This window comes from Watersipora subatra, chromosome 6 (genome assembly GCF_963576615.1).
Source record: "Watersipora subatra chromosome 6, tzWatSuba1.1, whole genome shotgun sequence".
NCBI lineage: Eukaryota > Metazoa > Bryozoa > Gymnolaemata > Cheilostomatida > Watersiporidae > Watersipora > Watersipora subatra.
Window position 1 is genome coordinate 46,758,910 of NC_088713.1, and position 24,580 is coordinate 46,783,489.

Here is a 24,580-nt window from a genome sequence, read left to right on the forward strand (position 1 = left end):
CGCCAGTGTATACTTTTTAGATGTGATAAAATAAACCAGCAATTAGAACACTGCATCACATCACTTTGTTTTTACACAAAAACTGCACTATCACAAACTGTGTAAAAACATACTGGAAGTTGTATAAAAAAACAGAATGTTTATGAAGCATGAAGGAAATCTTGTTTCGAGATTCAAGTGAACAGACATACGATCTCAGTCCCAGAACACATTAGGCTTGTATGTCAAGGTACGACTGTATATCATTTTGAATGCTCTTCATCAATAAAATCCTAGCAACGCAAACAACCCTCATTGTAGGAGTAATTGCTTTCTATTCAAACAGTTAGAGATTGCGGCGGAGTTCGTTCAGTTGAACAAGTAGAGAAGCTGATTATTTTAAATACTCTATCACTTTCCATTTATACATAGGAAATGCTGCTTCAACCTACAAAAGCTGTTCTACAAGGTGATTTAAATATTTCTAACTTATAGCTCTTTAGCTCTCTATTTTATTTTGCTATTATAAAATACCATGCATTCTATCTAATCTTCTGATCGCAGCTAGTGCTCAATAAAATACGCATGTCAATGTTTTTATGGGTCATTCGGTTATCCGCTAATATTGTTCTTTCTTTGCTTTAAATTCAACAGCTTACAATGTATTAATATAATTATCATGTCACACAAAATGATACATTGAAACATGCTTTTACTTTGCACATTATTTTGTAGATCTCCAGAGTTTTGTTTTAAATGGCGGCATAAACTAAAGTGTTTATGTTTTTTAATAAAGTGCAATGATAAAACATTGAAAAAAGTAGACATTTATATGTTTCCATAGCATATTTGTATAAAAGTTATGAAATGATAAATTAAATTTTGTTTATACGGACAAAGTTGACTTGAAACAATTTGAAATTAAATTTCAATCAAAATGATCAGCTCGATTATTGTGAATACCATATACAATAAAAACCAGAAGTGTTTATTAAAGTATGCATGACCCAGCGTTAAAGATGAAAATTAACTCTAAAATTGTTTTGTTGTGAATCTTGCATGGAGGACTTTTTTTGCAAAGATGTCACTGACCAATTTCATCTTGTGATCAGATGAGTTTACAACTACCATGCTTGTGAATTATTTATTAATCATGATATCTACACTTAGCATATCAAAGCAGACTATCTTACTGTAACTGGATTGCTTTAGTGTACCAATCGTGCATCACACTGTTTAGGCTCACCTGTCAATAGAACTTTTAAAAAAATTTTTAATCAGTAGTAAATGTGGATTATAACAACAGATTTTTAGCTTGGGTAATTATGATAGGATTTTTACTGCTATTTTTTACACAAATGATTGTTCACTGCTAATAATTACATTGAAATGCTGTAACATACACTTTGAAGCAATATTTTGAATATTTCAATGTTTCTCAGCTAAATTTACAAGAAATAGTAATGAGCCTGTCTACTTTTCGAATGTGCTATAATTTTGGGATGTACAATCAATAATTTTTTAATACCCAAGTTTGATTAGACAGCCAATAATTTTATAGCCGATTTACAGTAGGTATATGACAGGTTATTCCCATCCAAGGCTAGATAACTTGATATGTACAAATGAGTCATTCAGTGCATTCGCAGTAATTGGCCAATGAAATGCAACTGCACTAACGAGTCTGAACAGACTCAATTCAATAACTACACCATAAAGACTGAACATGTCATCTAAAAACACTGCATCGGTAGGAGTCTAAAAGTGTGCTGGTATTCAAAGGCACCAGAACAAGCAAATTATGAAAAACAAACTCCATATTACAAAAGAAGAACTGGGTAGGCACCTCCTTTGCTTCAACAACTTTGCCACAAACATATTTCATTTTGCTACAATCTAATACTTTATATTATATAATATTTTATAATATTATGTATAATGCATCTCATTACAATATACCATAGTATGTTATGCATCATAGCAAATATTATATTTTATAGGAAGCTGAGACAACCCTTTTACGATGCACTACACTCAGTCCCCCTGAAGAACAAGCTTGTGTTCAAAATTACTATTTGTATATTTTTTATATAATGAAATCTAATATTGTAAACATCTTTATGCTAAGACATTATAATACTTTGCATTATATTTTATTGCAGCATATTATCGTTCATGATACTATATTCCCATATTATAAATAGTAGCTCATATTACCTTATACATTCTAGGGTATTTAGTGTTCATGTGTTGGTGCTTCCCGCTGATTAGCGCAGCATGTGAAGTGAGATACCAAAAAACAGCCATCTTGAAAAACACACCAATGGAAAAGAGAATAGAAATTGGACGATCAATAGAATGCGCTACTGAATGCCAAGCTGCATCTCATTGCCAGGGGTTTGTACATAAGAACCCCTTTGATTGCCACTTTATCAGCGCCTCAGAGACAGGATTTCTGGCAGAAACAGCAGGCATCAACTCAACTGAAGCTGATGTGATTTATCTTAACAGCAGCGTAGCAAGGGGTAAGAGCATGTGATTAGGTTTTTTAGATAACATACTACCTCAAATTTTCTTAGATCAGTTTCATTTGCCAAAATGGCCTTTTTTTCAAATATAGGAAGAAACTAAATGAGCGTTAGTAAAGTAGACTACTAGCAATTTTATATGAAGTGCAAATAAGAGATAAACCTAAAATAGTTCGATGAAATATTTTAGTGCTTTCTTCCTCAGTATCTTTGATGATTGACAAAAAATTGAACCATTGTTTAGTACATCTATGATATTTTAGATGGTTTTGGTCCCAATTCATTTATTGTCATCTAATCTATAAAATTCATACATATATTCATATATACTCAAATGTTTGTCCAAATTCACTATTGAAAAGTCATTCTTTTTACAGAAGACTCCGTCACAATTTATGTGTAGATCATCAGTAAATATATAAAGGCTTAATACGATCTTTGTTTTTTTTTTCAGAATATTTACATTTATGCATCCTCTCCTATTTCCACCTACTTTCAAAACAAATTACTACATCACTTTCACAAACAAAGTTCATGAATGTGTTTGTTGATGGTAATTTTACTTCTTGCATGTGATTGGGAGCTCTTGCTTTTTAATCAGATGGATGCTAAATAGGCTACTTCTCGGAAATTGATATATATATATATATATATATATATTTACTCAAACGTATACCCAAATTCACTATTAAAAAGCCATTCATTTTACAAAAGACTTCGTCACAAGTTATGTGTAATTTATAAATAAACATAATTCTGCTTAGGGCGATCTTTGTTTGTTTTTAGAAACCTCATGTTTATGTGTTCCCTCTATCACTCTCATATACAATAGTAACTGCACAGGCTACTGTAACAGTAATAGCCAATAGTACAAACTTAGTTCATTGTTTTGATCACTTCAACAATGGCAGTGGATAAACGTCAATACTGACAACCGTGGAGAATACGGTGTAGCACCATCTTTTCACAATTATTTGAATATTTCAATTGTGGCACCATAACAAATCAATTATGCATTACAATTTCTCAGGGGACTGCCGAGTCTACTGGTATTGATCAAAGCTGTTAGTTTAATAAAATGAATCGCGTGAAATAAGATAATATAATATTTGTGGCCTCCTATTTATAATATGTAACAAAACGGTATCTCGCTTTGAGTTAATGAGAACATAGCTACTTTGTGATTGCCATTAAAATAATGTTACCTGGTGGGGAAATGTAAAAAAATTATGAAATTGGTAAAAATGTTATTATTTACAAACAAAAGTGGCTAACAATTATTTTGTTTAGAAAAACGTCACAATCTTGTTTACCAATCAAGATTTTGGATACAAAATTGTATCTTTTAAACATGACTAAAAATTGAACAGCCGAAATTTGAACATTATGAGCTTCTATTATAATTTTGAGATACGTTGTTTTACTCCCAATTAAGTCACTGTCAATTGATTTATCTACCTTATGTATACCTAAACTTTTACCATCCACTTTTATGTTTGAAAAAATGTATATTTTCTTATTGCCAAATATGTTAACTTATTTTACTAACATTGTTGGATTTAAAACACTGAATGGCTATATAAATTATTTATATAATGTTGATATGTTTCAATTATTAAGTACCAGATATCTATTGCCTGATAATTTTTTTTTACCAAAATTGTAATGCTAATTTATTTAATTTTTCGTCAATAAAAAAAAAGTGAAAGAACTAATATGAAAGCCCAATGCCTAAACAATATAATTTCGGCTCTCCCTTGTATACCTTTTCAGTTTCTATTTGTGATACAACATGGCAATATCTTTTTATTTATTGACTTTTCATTGCTCCATTTGTGAAACATTTTTATGAAGATGATTAAAGACAGTTCAATAAAATGAAAACATTCGTTTATAATATTTATAGTTTCTCTGTATGGATATTGAGGGTTAATCGGACTTTAAAAAAAATACACTCCATAAAGCGAAATGAATACCTGACCAAATGTCCACTTTTTTAAATAGTTCAATAGCCAAATTTATGTTCACAAGACGATTATTTAGAAGTTCTTTGAATGTTTTTAAAGGTCAGAAAAAATTGTAAGCTGAAGATGCCTCATTGTCATTAAACTATCTTATACGGTTTAAAATAATCTGTAATAATTTTCTCTGAACAAAGTAAATGTAAATGATTTATTGATATAATTACCCAGCAAACAAAAATGCTTATTTATTTGAATTTAGCTCAGGTTTCTTAACAATCAGCATAGCCTTACTTAGACATGTCAAAAAAGCTTTTTTGATTGTGTGATAAAAGTAATTTTTTGCAGGGAAGCCAGCAGAAATGATTAGTTCAATCAGTTCATTCTACGGAGCTGCAAAAGGTGTTGACGGAATATACATTCCACCAGGAAATGGATTATCTTCACTTTTAAATTCAAAAGAAGAAACAAATCCCTGGTGGAGAGTAGACCTGCTGGAGAAATATTGCATTTGGGGTGTCAACATTCTAAATAGAAGTAAGCTTGTACCCTGAATTACAATGAGTTTTAACTTACAACAACCTCACCCAGGTCTCAAGTCTGATCAAACACTGCTACTAATATTATACAGTTCTATTTGTAGCATTGATATTCTACAAATAGAATGTACAATAGTAACTGATACAGTATTCAATAAGAGTGCAAAAAAGTGTTGAAGAAATGTTAGACTTTGTCTTTGTTGAAGTGCAAGCCTATGACATTTTTAAACGTTTTTGTAGTAGAAAATGTGTTTTTGAGATATTTTCCCTGAGAGCCATGCTTCATTCACATTTAGCTGATTAGAAATGGTATTTTTGCATTTTCTTTACATATTAACTGTTGCATACATGTAGTTACTGATAACCAATCAATTTCCGTCTAATTTTATAGCCCTATAATTTAGCGCGGCAATTTACAAGGGTGGTATAACCTACCTGAACTTTTACCTTGTACTGTTATGTTTGAAGAATGGATTTTCTTTCACAGCCATATATGTTAAATTATTTTACTGACATTGTTGGATTCAGAATAGCTATATTACTTATTCATGTACTACAGGTATCTTTCATTTCTTAATTACCAGATTTCCTGATGATTTTATTTTCTACTCACTAAACTTGTATTGCTAATTTATGCTATTATTTGTCAACAGAGATTAAATGTCAAAGAACTAAGACGTATACCTAAATAATTTAGTTTCAACTCTCCCTCGTATACATATTTGGTTTTTCATTCATGAAATCACAGGCATTACTTTTTTATTGACTTTTGTAGCTTCATTTGTGAAACAAATTTTATATAAAAATTAAATGAATATGGCCTGCCATATGAAATGTGTTTTATAATATTCACTGCTGTGTCATATGAAAAGTGAAGCGTATTCAGGTTCTCTAAAAAGTTCACTTCATAAAGTGATGTGAATTAATGAATAAATGTTCAATTATTTTAAAAAATTCATTTACTGAATTCATGTTCACAAAATAATTGTTTAAAATTTATTTAAAATTTTTTAGAAAACCAGAAAAAAATCATTTCACTTTAGGATATATGACTGTGATTAAACTTAATTATATGGTTTGAAATAAGATTATATTTTATGTGAGCAATGTAAATACTTTTTAATACAATTACTTGGTAAAATCGTGCCTATCTGTTTAGATTTAGCTCAGGTTTTCTAACAGCATAGTCTTGCTTAGACGTGGAGCCAAAAATATTTTGATTGATGTGGTAAAACTAACTTTTGCAAGAAAGCTAGCATAAATGATCACTGCACTCAGTCTAGATTTAGGAGCTGAGAAAATAGTAGACAAAACAGACCTTTTACCACAAGGTCTTAAAATCTCTTCACTGGCCAATACCAATGTAGAAACCAACCCCTGGTGATGAGTAAACTTGCTGGAGAAATATTGCATTTGGGGTGTCAACATTCTAAATAAAAGTAAGCCTGTAGGTTGAACTACAATGAGATTTTACCTGAACTTGAAAAACCCCTCACAAGTCTCAAGTCTCATCGAAAATTACCATGAATATTATAAAACTCTATTTGTAGTAATACTGTTCTACAAATATAATGTACAATAGTAACTGACACAGGATTCAGTAAGGCTGCAAAAATAGTGTTGAGAAATGTTAGACTTTGTCTTTGTTGAAGTGCAAGCCTATGACATTTTTAAACGTTTTTGTAGTAGAAAGGCTTTGTATTTAGTGAGGTGTAAGACTAGTGTGTTTAAGCAGTACTTTTATTGGAAAATGTGTGTTTTATGAAATTTCCTCCTGAGAGCAACATTTCATTCATATTTAGCTAATGGTAACAGAATTTTGAAAGTTTCATTATATATTAACTGTTGATTAATTACTGAAAACAAACAACTGTAAACGTTATGTATGCTGCCTTTACTGACTCTACAATAGGAATACTCAGTGTTACGTGTATACATATAATTCTGCTTATTACATACTGTTGACAGTGTAACACATGCAACCACAATGAATTCAGTGCAGAACAACTCTGCTTCTTGTCTGTGGCACCAGTTCCTTTTATAGCTGTGAGGCTCCGCTTTCTCGTATAGGGTTAGTCTGGCTTAGTATGGTTTGACACGGCTTGGTCTGGCTTGGTACAGTTTGGTCCCGCTTGGTCCGGAGTGGTCCGGCGTGGTCTGGCTTGACATATTTAGTCTGACTCGATGTTTCATGATGGACTATTTTCCGTCGCATAACTATCAGTCATTTTTATATACTTCTAGTATTTAGAGTGGCAAATTACAGAATAATTTAAATTTATAATCAGATGTGTCATGGCCAGCACCATGTTCACAGACTTTCAACACACATTACTAGACTGCTTTCACAAGATAAAAATTCATGAGAGTGTTTATTGAGGGTATTTGTCCTTCTTGCATGCGATTGGGAACTTGCTTTTTAATCAGATTGGTGTTTATTAGGCTACTTCTCAGAAATCGATATATTTATGTATAATAAGATATACAGACTGCCTTGCTTTCTCTTAAGACTTTTAGCAAGTGCTGTTTATTTTAATTTCAAAAAATTCTGGCAGTCAGATCAGCTCATTAAAAATGATGGCAAACGCTAAAAAATTATCAATAAATTCTGATTAATTCTAATGTAATTTTGTGTAGGTTTATCTTAAATTGATCTAAGAAATCGGAGAACTTTGCAGCCTAGTGTCTTGTTATCCTGAGTAATAATCATTACAGCTGAATATGTAGTTACACAGCTGGTTTCTAAGTTCACTTTACATTTTTTATAGTGTTGAACCAAAAAGATAACTGATACTGCAATCAGCCTTACTGAGAATGTTGAAGAAACAGAGCATCAGTAACAAAGTATATCAGCACCTGTAAAATAAAAGAAAGCTTTGGGTTAATTCTGCCAAAATGAAGCTTTAGTAGACAAAAAGGTTTTATAAGAAGTTGCATTCATTTACCATCTTTAGCTTTGTAAGCAGTTCAACAACCAAACTAAGTTTTATATTTTTCTCATTTTCTGATTTTTATCTAATTTTAGGTTTTGAACTTTACGAGCGTTCAGCTAATGCAACTGTCACGGTTGCTGATGATGCAACAGATGTATTCTACAGCTCCGAAAAAGCAGCAAACTTCTGTGGCAGCCATAATGGGAGACTAGAGCGATATTACACCGTGATTAAATGCATGTCACCTATTAATGGTGAGTTCGTTCAAATTCAGTTTATGGTAACAGATTCTATGAACTTGTATGAGATTGAAGTGTACGCTGCTTTGTAAAGAACTCTACAATAACATCACTGACTAATATAGTTATCAATGTTTTCAACTATGTGTAGCATTTGCAACAACAATACTTGCAACAAATGCAAAAAGTGCAAAAACTTTGTTGCTTTCCTTCAATTGTGTTAGCCAAAAAAGGTGTTGTGTTACTTAATGTTAATCTATTGTAAATGTTTGCTTGAGATGCCAAAACAGTAAGCTCTTTTACATTTAATTATTGAAACAAGATGTGATTCGTCATATTGTGAATGTTTTGGTACCTGACTCTGTTCATGGTTTCACCAATCCTAAGGCCAGAATTAGATTATCTAACACTTGCTTATAAGTATGTTTTATTTAATATGTTGTGCGCTCTTTGTAGCAAAAATGTTCTAATAAAAAAAAATTGTGTTGTATTTTATTAAACACAATAGTGTATAATTTTTTGGATGTGATAAAATAAACCAGCAATTGAAACACCGTATCACATAATCTTTGTCAGTACGCATGAAACAGCATCAATCACAAGCTATTTAAAAACAAGCTTGAAGTTTTATAAATACAGCACACTTATATAGCACTCTCTCTAACAACAGCATATGCATAATCATGTATTTCAAAGATCCCTCGCTGAATATAAAAATGACAGAGACAGAGAATGAGAGAGACAGAGAGAGAAACGGTAAAGAGAGAGAGAGAGAGAGAGAGAGAGAGAGAGAGAGAGAGAGAGAGAGAGAAAGAGAGACATAGAGACAAGAAAAAAGAGAGAAACATAGAGAAAGAGAGAGATAAAAAGAGAGAGAGAGAAAGAAAGAGAGGGAGAGAGAAATAGAGAGAAAAAAAAAGAGATAAAAAAGGTTTAATGGCCTGAAAGTGTGTCGGCATTTGAAATTCAGAAGGCATACTTGATTTTAAATAACAATTGAAATTAATAGCTTGATGACTGTGAATCCTATAAACAATAAGAACCATAATTAATTACTAAAAACTGTTATGACCAAGCATCAAAGATAAAAATTAACTCTAAAATTGTTTTGCTATAAATCTTAGTTGAAGAACTTTTTTGCGAAGTTGTCACTGATAGATCTTTGCCCATGATGACATAAAATTACAGTTACAAGGTTTGTGAACTGTTCATTCTTTATAATATATACAATTAAAATACCAAATTATTTTAGATCGGTTTAAGCAACTTTCCTCAGTGTACCAATTTTGCATAAGCCCGAGTATAATCACTTTTCAACAAAACTTTTCAAAAATTGTTCATTTGTAAATTTGGATTATAACAACAAAGTATTGGTTTAAGTGACTACACTAGAATCTCTGTTTTATTGTACATATGTATAATTATTTGTTGCTAATAATTACATTAAAATGTTTGAAAATACACTTTGAGATCCTATTTAAATATTTCAATGTTTTTCAGTTAAATTGACAGAAAATAGAAATAAACCAGGCATTCTTTTATTTTCAAATCGACTTCACTTTAGGGGTATGAAATCAATAGTTTGATATACCCATGTTTGATGAGACAGCCAGAAACTGTATAGTAGATGTACCGTAAGTGTATGACGGTTTATTCAAACCGAATGCAAGATACCATCATATGTACAAATGAGTCATTCAGTGCATTCACAGAAATTGGCCAGTGAAATGCGACGGCACTAACGAGTCTGAACAAGCCCAATTCAGTAACTAAACCTTAGAGACTAAACAAATCATCTAAAAACATTGCATAGGTATTGGCCTAAAAATTAGTCAGCCTTCGAAGACCTTAGAACAAGCAACTCATGAAAAGCAAACACCACATGGCAAAAGAAAAACTGGGTAGGCGCCTCCTTTGCTTGAACCTTCTTGCTGTTTTAATATAGGTATTATAAATATAAGGTATTTTATCATAATCTAATATTTTATATTATAATATAATATAAAATTGCTGATTGGTCAGACACAAAAATAAACAAGACTATGTGAAAGAACAGGGTTGAATGCACTATAAACCACTGTTTACTAAAATAGTGATGGTGAGTCATATAATAGTGTATAACAAGTGTTGCGCGCTATTGCGAACAATGCAATTACCGCATGATTGTACATTCTGACTGCTGGGGTCACATATAGTCTTTTATTATTTGATATATATTGTATTTTGATACAATATAGCATATTATGTATCATACCGAATTTTATTGTGTAAAGGAAGCTGGAACAACCCCTTTACGAAGCACCCCACCAGTCTCACTTGAGAAAAGGTTTGTTTTCAAGATTAGTGTTTGTACATGTATATTTTCATATCTAATGGAATATATTGTTTCACATCTGGTTTTATGCGTAGGCGTTATAACACATGAAACTATATTTTACTGCAGTAAATTATCCTTCATGATACTATAGTGCCTTATTATATAATATTATATAATATTACAGTATACATGTACATTGTTGGGTATTTAGTATTCATGTGCTGCTGCATTGCCCTGATTAGCGCAGCATGTGCAATAAAATACAAAAGAACAGCCATCTTCAAAAACACACCGATGGAAGAGAAACCAGTCATTGGACGATCATCAATTGAATGCGCTACTTAATGCCAAGCTGTATCTCATTGCCAGGGTTTTGGGCATAAAGACTCCTTTGGCTGTCGATATATCAGCACATCAGGGGCAAGATTTCTAGCAGAAGTAGCAGGTATCGACTTGACTTAACACGAGTGTAGTAAGAAATACATGTACGAGTATGCGGTTGTTAAGCTAACACATTACCTCTACTATTCTTAGATTTGCCTCATCTGCTAAAATTGGTTTTCTCGTATTTATATACAGTAGAAAAAAACTACATGAAAGTTGGTAGAGTAGGGCTGCTAGCATTTTTATTCAAAGTACAAATATATCAAAAATACATGATAGCTCTATAAAATATTTTAGCTCTATGAAATATTCTTCCTAAGTATAATCAATTTCTGTTGATTATGCGAGCTATAAATACTCGACGGCCAACATTTTCTGCATATAAATGACTTGTTAAAAGTGTCTGATACTCTTTCGATGATTGCACACAAGCTGATTGCACACAAACTAATTGCAGTAAACTGTTTTGCCTGTAAAGTAAGAAATCATGGTCAATAGCAATAGGAATTTTCTACCCAACCATGTGAGTCCAAGTGTACAACCTTCTATCCTGTTGATCACTTCGAAAATGACAACAGATAAAATTCTGTCAATAGTAAAGAATACGGTGAAATGTCATACTTTTATATACTTATGAATAATTGATTTGTTGCCACTTTGCAAATCAAATATGCGTATAAGGATTACGCATTACAATTCCTCACAGTGCTGCCAAGTCCTTTAGTATTGATCAAACTTATTAATTCATTAATTTGAGGCGCCATGAAATAAAATGATATGGTATTTGTGGTTTCTAAATTTCAAATTTTACAATAGATATACAGATGGCGGTGTAATGCATAATATGTAGGAAAATTACAACACACTTTGAGTTGATTAGAAAATCACTACTTCGCGCAATTGATAATAAAAGATTGTCACTTCGTTAAGAACTATTAAAAAGCTAAGAAATAGTAGAAACTTTATTTTTTACAAACAAAATCAAGCAATAATTATTTTATTATAGCCAGAAACACAGCTTTGTAAATTTCTAGATTTCTAGAAACAAAGCGTATATTTCATACTTAACTAATAACAACAATTATTTAGTGCTTCCGTTTAATTTTTTCAGATGGTTTTACTCCCAGTTATTTCATTGTCAATTTATTTATAGAATTTATACATAAATGAATATACACTTGTACAATGGTTCAAATTCACAATTAGATATGTTATTTATTTTACAGAAGACTGCATCTCAATTTACGTGTAATTTATAAATAATAATATCGCGTTTTGTGCAATCTACATTTGTGTATAAAAAGTGGATTTTCCCTTACTGCCAGATATTATACCTTATTTTACTAACATTGATAGGTTCAAATTACTGAATGGCAATAAAGTTTATTTATATACTATTGATAGGTTTCAACTCTTACGTACCAAATATCCAATGCCTGATGAGTTTTTTCTACTCACAAAAAAGTATTGCTAATTCATGTAAGGTTTTTCAACAGCCATGAAGTGTGAATAAACTAAGATGTTTGCTTAAACAATATACTTTCAGCTTTTCCTTGTATAAATATTTGGTTTTTTGTTTATGAGACCAAATGACAGTACCTTTTTCATTTATTGACCTCTCATGGCTTCATTTGTGTTTTTTGGGGATATTTGAAGCGTCTCCATATGAAAACTCAAAGTTGTTCAGTCATACTTAGACATGTAGACAAAACCTCATACAGGTCTCAAGTCTGATCAAACACTGCTACTAATACTATACAATTCTATTTGTAGCATTACTATTCTACAAATAAAATGTACAATAGTAACTGACACAGGATTCAGTAAGACTGCAAAAATAGTGTTGAAGAAATGTTAGTCTTTGTCTTTGTTGAAGTGCAAGCCTATGACATTTTTAAACGTTTTTGTAGTAGAAAATGGGTTTTTAAGATATTTTCCCTGAGAGCCATGCTTCATTCACATTTAGCTGATTAGAAATGATATTTTTGCATTTTCATTACATATTAACTGTTGCATACATGTAGTTATTGATAACCAATCAATTTCCGTCTAATTTTATAGCCCTATAATTTAGTGCGGCAATTTACAGAAAATTTTTGCGTTTCTATTACCTGGCCGTCAAGATTTTTCTAGATTTTCCATACAAATTACTAATCGGCTTTTACAACAACAATTCATGATAGTATTTATAAATGGTAATTGTCCCTCATGCATACAATTGGTCACTTTTGCGTTTCTATTCAGATTGGTGTTGAATAAGCTGTTTTCCAGAAATCGTTATATATAACAATAGATACAGGCTTTCATACTTCCTGCTAAGCCTGCTAGCACGTTTTGTCTACTTGTATCTTGAAATATTTTGGCAGTCAGACCAGCTCAAACATTCAAAGCAATTGTGAATGATAGAACAATACCAGTACATTTTCATAAATTTAATGATATTTTGTGTAAATGAAATTTTAATTGATCTTAGAAATTGAGGCATAGTCTTTGCAGGCCAGTGCTCCATTACGGTAAGTAATATACATTACAGCTGATTATGTATTTATATTGTTGGTTCTTAAATTCACTTTACATTCTTACAGTTTTGAACCAAAAAAGTAACTGGTGCTGCGATCAGTCCTACAAAGAAAGTTGAATAAACAGAACATTAGAAACAGTGTAGACGAGCACCTGTAAAACAGAAAAAATCATAGGCTAGCTCTACCAAAATGAGGTTACGCTAAACTCAACAGTTTTATAGAAAGCTCAACTCATTTATCATCTCTGGCTTTGTAAGCATTTCAACAATAAGTCCTTAACAATCAGTTTCCATAACCTGCTCCCGTTTTGTCTATGTTCAGGATTAACTGGGTTATACAAGCATTCAGCTAATAGCACTGTCATAGTTGCTGATGACACAATATGTGTATTGTACATTTCAGAAAAAAACAGAAAACTTATGTGGCAACTATATTGGGAAACTAGAGCAATATTGCGCCGTGATAAAATGCATGTCACAAGTTAATGGTCAATTTGCTCAGAATCAGGTAATGACTGCAAATTTTATGGAGTTACTTGAAAGTGTCACTATGCGAGAAGCTGAACACTGCTGAAGGTTTAGAAAAAACAGCTAAATTATGTAGCACTCTCCCTAGCTACAGAATGCATATATGTATCAAAAAACATTTAATGACTCCAACAAGGACTAAAAGACGAGATTAGTTAGAGAAAAGCAAAAAGAGAAGTCAAGAAATAAAAGAAATAGAGATTTGGAAGGTCAGATAGAGTTGATGACAAACAAAGAAAGATAGAGAGAAAATAGAGATGGGAAGAGAGACAAGATATAAAAACAGAAAAGGTTGATGTAATTTATGATCAACATGTAGATTTTATTCTTTCACATGTATTTACAGTATGTTTAGCTATTATCAATCTTCTGAATCAAAGCTAGTAGTTGATATCATACAAAGAGTTTGGATCAGGAAGTCATATTCATGCTACTTGAATTTGTCACCTACAGCTATTATCTTTATCTATCAGGCTTTTCCAAGAGATAAATATGATGAAAACTAAAACTGTAACGTGAGTTTCATGCTCTCCACTATGTTCACCTGAATTTTCATATATGTGACTATCTACGAGGTACTTGATTACTTTAATTCTGATCTTAGTCGGAGAGAGACGGAGAGAAAGATGGAGAAAGAGAGACAAAGAAAGAGAAAGACGAGAGAGCAGGAGAAAGACGGGGGAAAGAGAGACAGAGAGAATGATGCTGTAGACTCAACAGGTTAAAAATGTATTATTATTTTTATATTATCATATAAAATGATACAATGAAATATATGTTTATTTTGAAATTAATTTGTAGACTTCACAAGGTTTATTTGTAATGATGCGAATTGAGATGACGTTGATGACAAGTTTGAGTTGATGCCTGATGATTTCTGCAGAATTAGCAGGCATCGACTTAACTGAAGCATATGTAATTTGTCTTGGCACCAGTGTAGCAAGAGGTAAGAGCTTGAGTTTGCTCAGATAAAATACTACAAAAAGACTAAAAATACAATATAGCTCTGTGATATGATTTAGCGCTTTCTTCCTTAATATATTCAATGCTGTTGATCATGTGAATTATAAATAACAACTGGCCAATTTTTTTGCAACTAAATGATTTGCTATTTTTGAATGAACGATTTCATAATTGGCCAATACTCTATTTGATGCTTGCACATGTGTGTATTGCAGTAAAATGTTTTTGTGTGTAAAATAAGAACTCCTTGTCAATAGAAGTAGGAATTCTCTACCCAACCGAGTGTGGGTAGAGCAACTGCCGAGTGTACGAACTTTTACCGTGTTGATCAATTCACCAATGGCAGCAGATAAAATTCACTACCGACAACTGAAAAGAATGCGAAGAAACATCATCTTTTCATAGCTATTTGAATAATTAATTTGTTGCAGCTTCACAAATCAATCATGCATATAGGGATTACGCACTTACAATCTTTCACCGGACTCCAAAATCTACTGGTATTGATCAAAATTGTTAATTTAATAATAAGAAGCCCTGTGAATTAAAATGATATAATATTTGTGATCCCAAAATTGAAAATGCTACATGAGCATTACTGATGGTGCCGTAGTGCATAATAATTAGCAACATGGTAACACATGTCGTTGAGAAAATATCTATTTTGAAACTGCCATTAAAAGATCATTACCTAGTTAGCAACTTTCAAAAAAGCTATGAAATAGTAGAAATGTCATTTTGCACAAAAAAAATGATTAGTAATTATTTTCTTCTAGTAAAAAAATCAGTTTTGTTTATCAGTCTAGATTGGTAGATAGAAATTGGCTCTTTTATATTTGACTAAAAATTGAACCATCATTTAGTGTTTCCATCATAATTTTCAGATAGTTTCACTCCTAATGTATTCATTATCATTTTATTTATAGAACTTATGTATATCCGAACTTTTACCATCTACTGTTGTGTTTGAAAAATAGATGTTCTCTCACTGCCACATACATATATGTTAAATTATTTCACTAACATTGTCAGTTTACAAGTACTGACTGGCTATATAACTTATGCATATACTACTGATACGTTTCAATTCTTAAGTACCAGATTTTCAGTGCCTGACGATTTTATTTTCTACTCAGTAAAATTGTTTTGCTAATTTATGTAATCCACAAGACACATGACACCACAAGGCAATACCTTTTTTATTGACTTTTGTCGTTCCATTTGTGAAACTTTTTTCTATAAAAATTTATATGGACTGCCATATAAAATGTGTTTTGTAATATTCATTTTTTCTTCATATGAAAACCCAAGGTTATTTAAGTTCTCAAAAAAGTACACCAAATAGAAATGGAGCAATATGAAATAATGAACAAATTTTCAATTTTTTTAAACAATTCAATAACTGAATTTAATTTCACAAGAAAATTTTTTTAAGTTCCTTGAATTTTCTTAGAAAATTATGAAAGATCTTTTTAACTTTAGGATATCTAGCTGTTATTAAACTCAATTATACAGCTTGAAGTAATGTTATAGTTTTTGTGAGCAACGTAAATATTTTTTTAATACAATTATTTAATAAGAATCTGTTGAAAATTACCTCAGGTTTTTTAACAATTATAGTCTCACTTTGACAAGTAGACCAAATTTTTTTGATAGTGTGAAAAACTAATATTTGATCAGTACACTCAGTCTAGACTTAAGAGCTGAGAAAGGAGTAGAAAGAACAGACCTCCTACCATAAGGTCTTAAAGTATCTTCACCGGCCAATATCAATGTAAAAACCAAGTATTTGTAGTAATACTGTTCTACAAATAGAATGTTGAATATATACTAGTTGTTGACATTGACCAGTCATTATCTTGTATTTGTATATAGCTGTTGTCAGACTCTTTGTTCATATTGGCTTACTCATCTGTTATGTGATTCTTATGTAATAATCCTTTTATTCTCTTGTCACACTTATGTAGTAAGTCAGTTGCTGTCTAGCTTTCAAATATACAAGAATAACAGGTTATGGGCCCAGACAGGCAACCAAAGAAGCTGTACACAAGTTGATATCAGGAACAGTAAAACAAGGACTACTGAACCAGAACTTAGATTGTATCTTTCATTCTACAATGGATAGTGATAAATGGACAATAGATAAGTTGGACAGTCAGAACTATCAGACACGGAAGTTTCAGATGAAACACATTTTGCTGGTAAAGGATCTGTACGATATCGTGGATGGCACTGAGAAAGCACCAGAAGGTTCGGCTGATCAAGCGCTGAAAACTGCTTTTACATCCAGGTATCGTAAGGCTTTCTCAGTAATTGCTCTGTCTGTTAGTACTGAGCTTCTCTACTTAATAACAGATACAGAAGCACCTGATGTAGCATGGAAGCGGCTTCAAAACCACTTTGAACGCAATACACTAGCAAACAAGTTATTTCTTAAGAAACAATATTTCAGAGCAGTCATTGATAAATGAAGAGTTGAAACGTAGTGAGCGAAACTCCGATGAATCTAGTTCTGCCGGTGCATCTGATTCTGCATTGGTGTCAAGAAAGCAGCCTAGAGCCAGAAAGCCTATTATTTGCTACAACTGTAATAAGCCTGGGCACAAGTCACCAGAATGCTCAGAGGACAGGCGCCGACCGAACGCGCAGTTAGTAAGTGAATGTAGAAAAACTGTATGTGAAAGTGACAATGACTGTGTAGGCAATGAATTTACAGTTATCACTCATCATGGCAACACATTTTCATTGCACAGTAGCTCACTTTGGCTAATTGACTCTGGAGCATCGTGTCATATGTCACCTAACAGGGAAAGTTTTAATAGCTACAAGAAGCTAGAACAGATAGAAATGGTCAGCTTAGGTGATGGTCGAACAGTTGAAGCTGTGGGAGTTGGTACTGTAAAAGTGATGCTAAAGCTCAATCGTAGAGTTCAATGTGCAGCTGTATTTTACAATGTACTTCATGTCCCTCAGCTAGCTAGCAATTTATTTTCAGTTCGAGCTGCCACTAAGAAAGGCTACATCGTTCAGTTCGGCCATACTCGATGTTGGATTAAAGATGCTAATGGTCGAGTTAGGGCCATGGGATCACTAGCTAATAAGCTGTTCAGTCTAGACTGTGTACAAACTGAAACTCGATACGCAAACACTGCTAGCGCAGAGATTTGGCATCAATGTCTAGTACATGTGAATGACTCTAATCTGGAAAAACTGAGCAAAGGAAATATAGTCTGTGCAGCAAGCTTATCTGCAATGAACATTTCCTTTTGTGAAAGCTGTGCTGAAGAGAAAATGACTCGTGAACCCTTCAAACCTGTGAGAGATATCAAGGCTACCCGTAAGCTAGAACTAGTACATTCCGACGTTTGTACAATGGAAACAGAATCAATTGGAGGTAGCAAATATTTTGTTACTTTTATAGACGATTTTTCTAGATGCTGTGCTGTGTATTTTCTTAGAAACAAATCTGAGGTACCTGAGAAGTTCAAAGAGTTTGAAGCATATACAACCAACCAATCTGGAGAAACCATTCAAACACTGAGATCAGATAGAGGTGGTGAATACTTGTCTCAAGAATTTACTGACTATTTGAAATCTAAAGGTATTCATCATGAACTCGCATCAGCCTACTCATCAGCACAAAATGGTGTTGCTGAGCAAATGAATAGAACTCTGTTTGAAGCAGCACGTTCAATGTTGTGCCATGCTAAATTGTCAAAGCAATACTGGGCTGAGGCCATTTCTACTGCTGCCTACGTTAGAAATCGGCTTCCCACTTCTTCACACAAGAATGATCTCACACCGTATGAGAAGTGGTATGAACGCAAACCCAACATAGACAATCTAAGGGTGTTTGGATGTATTGCTTATGCTCATGTTTCAGATCAACTACGACAGAAAATTGACAAGAAGTGCCAGAAGCTAAGGTTTATAGGATACAGCAAACAGTCAAAGGCATACCGCCTGCTTGATGAATCGACTGGTAAAGTCACTACTAGGCGAGACGTGGTATTTGATGAAACAAACTTTACAAACACTGTTAAACCATCATGTGACCGATATACAAAGCAGAAATCTATTGTTGTTGAACATTCAGTAAATGAACAGACAACTCCTAACTTCTCCGGGCAATGCATTGGTGAAAGGCAACAGCGACGCTTATCTGCTCGCAAATGTAGACCTCCGATTCACTATGGAATTGATGAGTATGTAAACCAGGCTCAACATGTCAAAACTATGTGGGAGTGTTGAATATATACTAGTTGTTGACATTGACCAGTCATTATCTTGTATTTGTATATAGCTGTTGTCAGACTCTTTGTTCATATTGGCTTACTCATCTGTTATGTGATTCTTATGTAATAATCCTTTTATTCTCTTGTCACACTTATGTAGTAAGTCAGTTGCTGTCTAGCTTTCAAATATACAAGAATAACATAGAATGCACAATAGTAACTGACACAGTATTCAATAAGACTGCAAAATTGATATTGAAGAATGTGTGGTTTAAAACATTCTCCCTGGGAGCCTTGCATTGTTTATATTTAGCTGATCGGGAAACAGTATCTTGGAAATTTTATTACATATTAACTGTTGATTAGTTACTAATAACAAACAACTATCAGTCTAATTATTATAGCCATAGAAATTAGTGCGACATTTGTACAGATTATATTTTTAATTTACATGTATCAACAAAAGGGGAGAAACATTTTTATAGACTTTCAACACAATTTACTACACAGTTGTACAACAACAATCTATGGAAGTCTTTATTGAGAGTAATTGTCCTTCCTGATTTCGATTGGGCACTCTTGTGTTTCTATTCAGATGGGTGTTTAATGGGCTACTTCTAAGGAATATATATATATATATATATATATATATATATATATATATATATATATATATATATATATATATATATATATATATATATATATATATATATATATATACATATATATATACATATGTATATATATATATACATATATATATATACATATGTATATATATATATAGTAGTAATATAGTTATATATAACTATATTACTACATTGTATAAATATAAAACGTGATATAAATCATCAAACAAAGATGTAATATATATAATATATAAAATATTATATAAATAATATATTATATACATAATTTATATTATATTTATTGCCCAGCATTGTCCAGGTAATAAAAAAGTCTTTAGACAGAAAATGGATTTGTATTTAACATATAACAACATTTGCTAGTCTATCTTTTAAACTACATACCATGAGAACAGTGATTTATATAGTTGAAATAAATTGATAGAAAAAAAGAAAAACAAGTAGAAAGTCAGTAGAAAGTTATTGAGTGAGTTTTCCACTCTCTGATTGTTCCTTTCTACCTTCCCATTGATTTGGGAGTGATACTAGAGGGTCTGCATTTTTTCCAATTGTCTCTGTTAGTAGAGATCCACCATTAATCGGCTTTCTTTTGAATACGAAAGCCTTCTTCTTTGAATTTGAATACATCTGCTTGGGCATTTCCAAGTACTTGAATACCCTTTCATTGAGAGTGTAGGTCTATACCGGCAGTATGTCATCTGGTAAATTCAATTCATCTTTTCACAAAATAGAATGGTCTGTGAGCTCCAACAACTGTATGTTGCCCGTTAAGATGATAGGGAGCAAACTGAATAACCAAATAGTTACGTTTTGTCAAAGTTAACTGGCATACAGTTTTGGTTCTTCTGTACTTAACAGCCGAGCACACCTCACAATGGTTGCAGTCAGGTCAGGCTTCATTAACTGAATTAGAGGTGACTTTTATCCTTTATACCAGTGGTTCCCAACTGGTGGTCCATGGACCCTTAGGGGTCCACATGAGGTTTTGAGGGGGTTCACAGGCTGGCGCTAGAACTGGTTTTTCTAGCTAGTTATTTACAGCTATTTCTGTCTTATAGTGGTTGGATCAATGATATAAAACCCTAAAAGGATAGGTGACGGCTATAATATGGGCAGAGTTTAATGATCGAGCTCTGTTAGGATTGTGCTAGCCTGGGTTTTTGGACTAATGCAATTCATGCAGGGTGGTCGCATTGTCTTGGTAAGTATTTAGGGTCGGGACTTTTATTACCTATGTGCATCAATCGCCTGAGAGTACCTGATTTCCTGTTAGCAGTACAAAACAACAAAACCTCTAACCAGCAAACACGTATTTCTCTCTCTCCGTCTTCAATTTCAACAATATACTAAGATCTATAGACAATAAAACATTTCAACTAACCTATTTTTACCAATTATAAGATTGGTAGGGTCTTAGTATATGCTTAAAGTTAAATATAATTTACTCGAAATCACCCGAACAACGACCTTTTTTCCCTAGTTTTTAATTAATGACTTGCCACCTCTAATATAAAATGACAACCTCTTTTGTTGTTGTCACATTGTTTGACCTGGCCAATAAGATAGGGCAGCGAGCCAAGCTGTGCAGTGTAATTTTCATACTCAAAATCTAAATCTTAAACCAAATTTGATCATTTCACAATGGCGACTATTAATATCATGAATGCTTGTTAATGGCAGCTGACTGATCATAACTGTGACAATATTTGTCCACTATAATTATTTGACAACAAAATGAAACCAGCAGATCGGTAAAATAACCAACATGTTTTATAAAAATTGTAAATTGTAAAAGTTGTAAAATGATTTTGACTTTAATCACGTGATCAATAGCTTATGATAATTTAATTATAATTTAATTTCACTAAGCAGTGAGAGAACAAAGACAGTGGTAGTTTCAGCTGTAAATGTAAGTAAAGTATGACAATGCATAATTGGTATTTCAAATTTTAAGCTGTTCTATGTTGCTATGTACGTGTATATGATTTTAAAACATTTTTAGCATGGCCAGCAAGAAAAGAAAATATGACAATTCATATTCAGACTATGGGTTCACCTGTTTGACAACAAAAAATAAAGAAGAGAAACCTCAGTGTTTGATCTGTCATACGATAATGACTAACGATTCCATGAAGCCTGCTAAGCTAAAATTACATCTAAGTTCCCAACACCCTGATCTAGTGAATCATGACAGAACATTTTTTGAACGACAGGAAACATCCTTGAATATGAGACTTTTTTCTGATGGAGCTTTTCAGGTAGCTCAAGACAAGGTGGTTGAAGCATCATATGCAGTTGCATTACAAACTGCAAAACAGAAAAAACCTTATACAATTGGGGAGCAGCTAATTAAGCCCTGTGCTCAGCAGATGGTGGAGCTCATGCTTAGCAACGTGGCCAAAAGATATCGCATATATCTTACGGCCACTTATGGTTCACTAGATCAGGTTGTTGGAAACTTAGATGTAACTTTAGCTTAGCAGGCTTCATGGAATCGTTAGTCATTGTTAGTCAAAAGATATCTGTGATATCTTTGTCAAATAACACTATTCAAAGACGAATACTGAAATGAGTGAAAACATCAAGAAACAGTTGGTAGAGGAAATTCGAAATGCACCTTTTGGATTGTTTTCTATTCAACTTGATGAATCAATAGATGTGGAATTGTGTGCTCAGTTGTTGGCCATTATTAGATATGTCAACAATGAAAACATCAAAGAGGAGTTCCTTTTCCGCAGTGCACTCAAAACAACTATGCGAGCCTCTGACATTTTTGACAAGGTTTTACAAATCTTTGAGACTGAAAAACTGTCATGGGAAAATTTATGCAATTGCTGTACAGATGCTGTTCCATCAATGTTAGGATCTAGCTCTGGCTTCCAAACAAGAGTGAAACAGTTAGTTCCAGATGTCAAAGGCGTACATTGTATGATACACAGACAAGCTTTGGCTGCTAAAACCTTTCCTAAATCATTCTCAGCAATCCTCAATCAGGTATTTCGCATAGTAAACTATATCAAAGGTGTTTCCCTGAATTCTAGATTGTTTAAAGAACTATGCGAAAATATGGAAGCGGAGCATCAAGTTCTTTTATATCACACAAATGTTTATTGGCTTTTCAAAGGAAACGTAACTGCAAGGACATTCAAACTACGAGAAGAAATTAAGATTTTTTGTGAACAGAACAACAAAGCAGAATTCAAAATATGGCTGAAAGATGAAGTTTGGCTGCATAATCTGGCCTACTTGGCGAACATATTTGACCAAATTAACAAACTTAATTGCCAGATGCAAGGAAGAAACACAAACATAGTCAAGTTCACAGATGCCTTGAAAGCATTCCTATGCAAACTTGAATTATGGAGGAAAAAGTTAGCTCAAGATAATTTTTCTATGTTTGAATTGCTTTCTTTGATTCTAGAGCCCAAAGATAAAGAGTCTATTTCAATGCCTGAATCATTACAAAGTAATATTATATCTCACTTGGGTTCTCTGAAGTCAGAGTTTCGGCACTATTTTCCTGAGGTGAGTGAATCAGAACCGAGCCTTGTCAGAAATGATTTCCGCTGTTTTGCTGAAAGCTTACCTGATGAGCTGCAGGAGGAACTCATAGATTTGCAAAAAAGACTCATCTGCCAAAGATGTTTATGAAGATAAAACTAGTGAAGAATTTTGGTCTTTCATGATTCATTCATATTCACAGACAAACAAACACGCCCTTCAAACTCTGCTCCCATTTATGTCTACATACCTATGTGAGTCCGCTTTCTCCTCCATGGTTGTTCTCGAATTGAAACAACAAAACCGACTGGTACTTGAAGAAGACATGTAATGCGCTTTGTCAACCATTTCCCCAACGATTCAGAATTTTGTGAAAAATAAGAAGTACTATCCATCCCACTAACAAACTGACTACTGAAAATTAAAAGTCAAAGCAATTTAGTATAGCATTGTTTTATATAAGTAACCACATAGAAACATGTAAAATCCACTGACTCTTATACTAATCTAATTTATAATGTACGCCAATTTACAATCCATTGTTATAAACACCAAATATTATGAGGTTTATAAAGGGGTCCATTAGTTTTAGATAAAGAGCTCAGGGGGTCCATGGCTCCAAGGCAGTTGGGAACCACTGCTTTATACAAAAAAGAGCCAGAAGCTTGGTTTTCTATATGTTGAATTTTTGTAGGACCGGTAGCCATACTTGGCAGCACCTCAATTGGTTTTGGGGAGCTAATTGAGTTTCCGGTGCTCATTCAGTTAAACTCTGGGAAAACTCTCTATGTTGTGCAGATTGATTGAGCATCAGGTAAAATCTCAAAGGCACTTTCTGCTCATTAGTAATTATTGACTAGCTTGGTCATCTCAGTAGACTGGTATCCAATTATTTTGCAAGTTCACCTATTTTTTCTAGCTTTAACCACTCTCGAGGAACTCCCAACAGTGTACAGGGTCAATCGTGTCACTTTTACAAAGAAAAATACTTTTATGCATTTGACTGGTATGTGTTTGGTCTGAGCCCTGTGAGTTTCTTTTTCTCAACCCTCTCCCACCAGCTCTCTCAGTTTGGTCCCTCTATTTCTCAGCTCAATGAGTTTGGCTTGATGACAATCTTCAAAAATATGCTTGCTCAGACCATCCTTTTTCTGTTTTTGGCTGACCCAGTGCTTTAGTGTGTACCAAAACACAGTCTGTGATAGCCAACGCGCCATTTTTTTGGATACTTTTATCTGAAAATTTTTCCCAGTGCACACAGCGTTTGCAAGTGTTATGAGTAAAAATTTTTACTGTAACAAA

General features: G+C 32.9%; 2 protein-coding genes across 2 annotated transcripts; both read left to right on the forward strand.

Moving 5' to 3' along the window:
• The first annotated feature begins 21,780 nt into the window (after positions 1–21,780).
• On the forward strand, positions 21,781–22,257 carry LOC137398320 (protein FAM200C-like). Its single transcript, XM_068084427.1, has one exon. The coding sequence runs from the start codon at positions 21,781–21,783 to the stop codon at positions 22,255–22,257; it is 477 nt and encodes a 158-aa protein (XP_067940528.1).
• Positions 22,258–22,345: 88 nt separating this feature from the next.
• On the forward strand, positions 22,346–23,428 carry LOC137398321 (zinc finger BED domain-containing protein 5-like). Its single transcript, XM_068084429.1, has one exon. The coding sequence runs from the start codon at positions 22,346–22,348 to the stop codon at positions 23,426–23,428; it is 1,083 nt and encodes a 360-aa protein (XP_067940530.1).
• Positions 23,429–24,580: the final 1,152 nt, after the last annotated feature.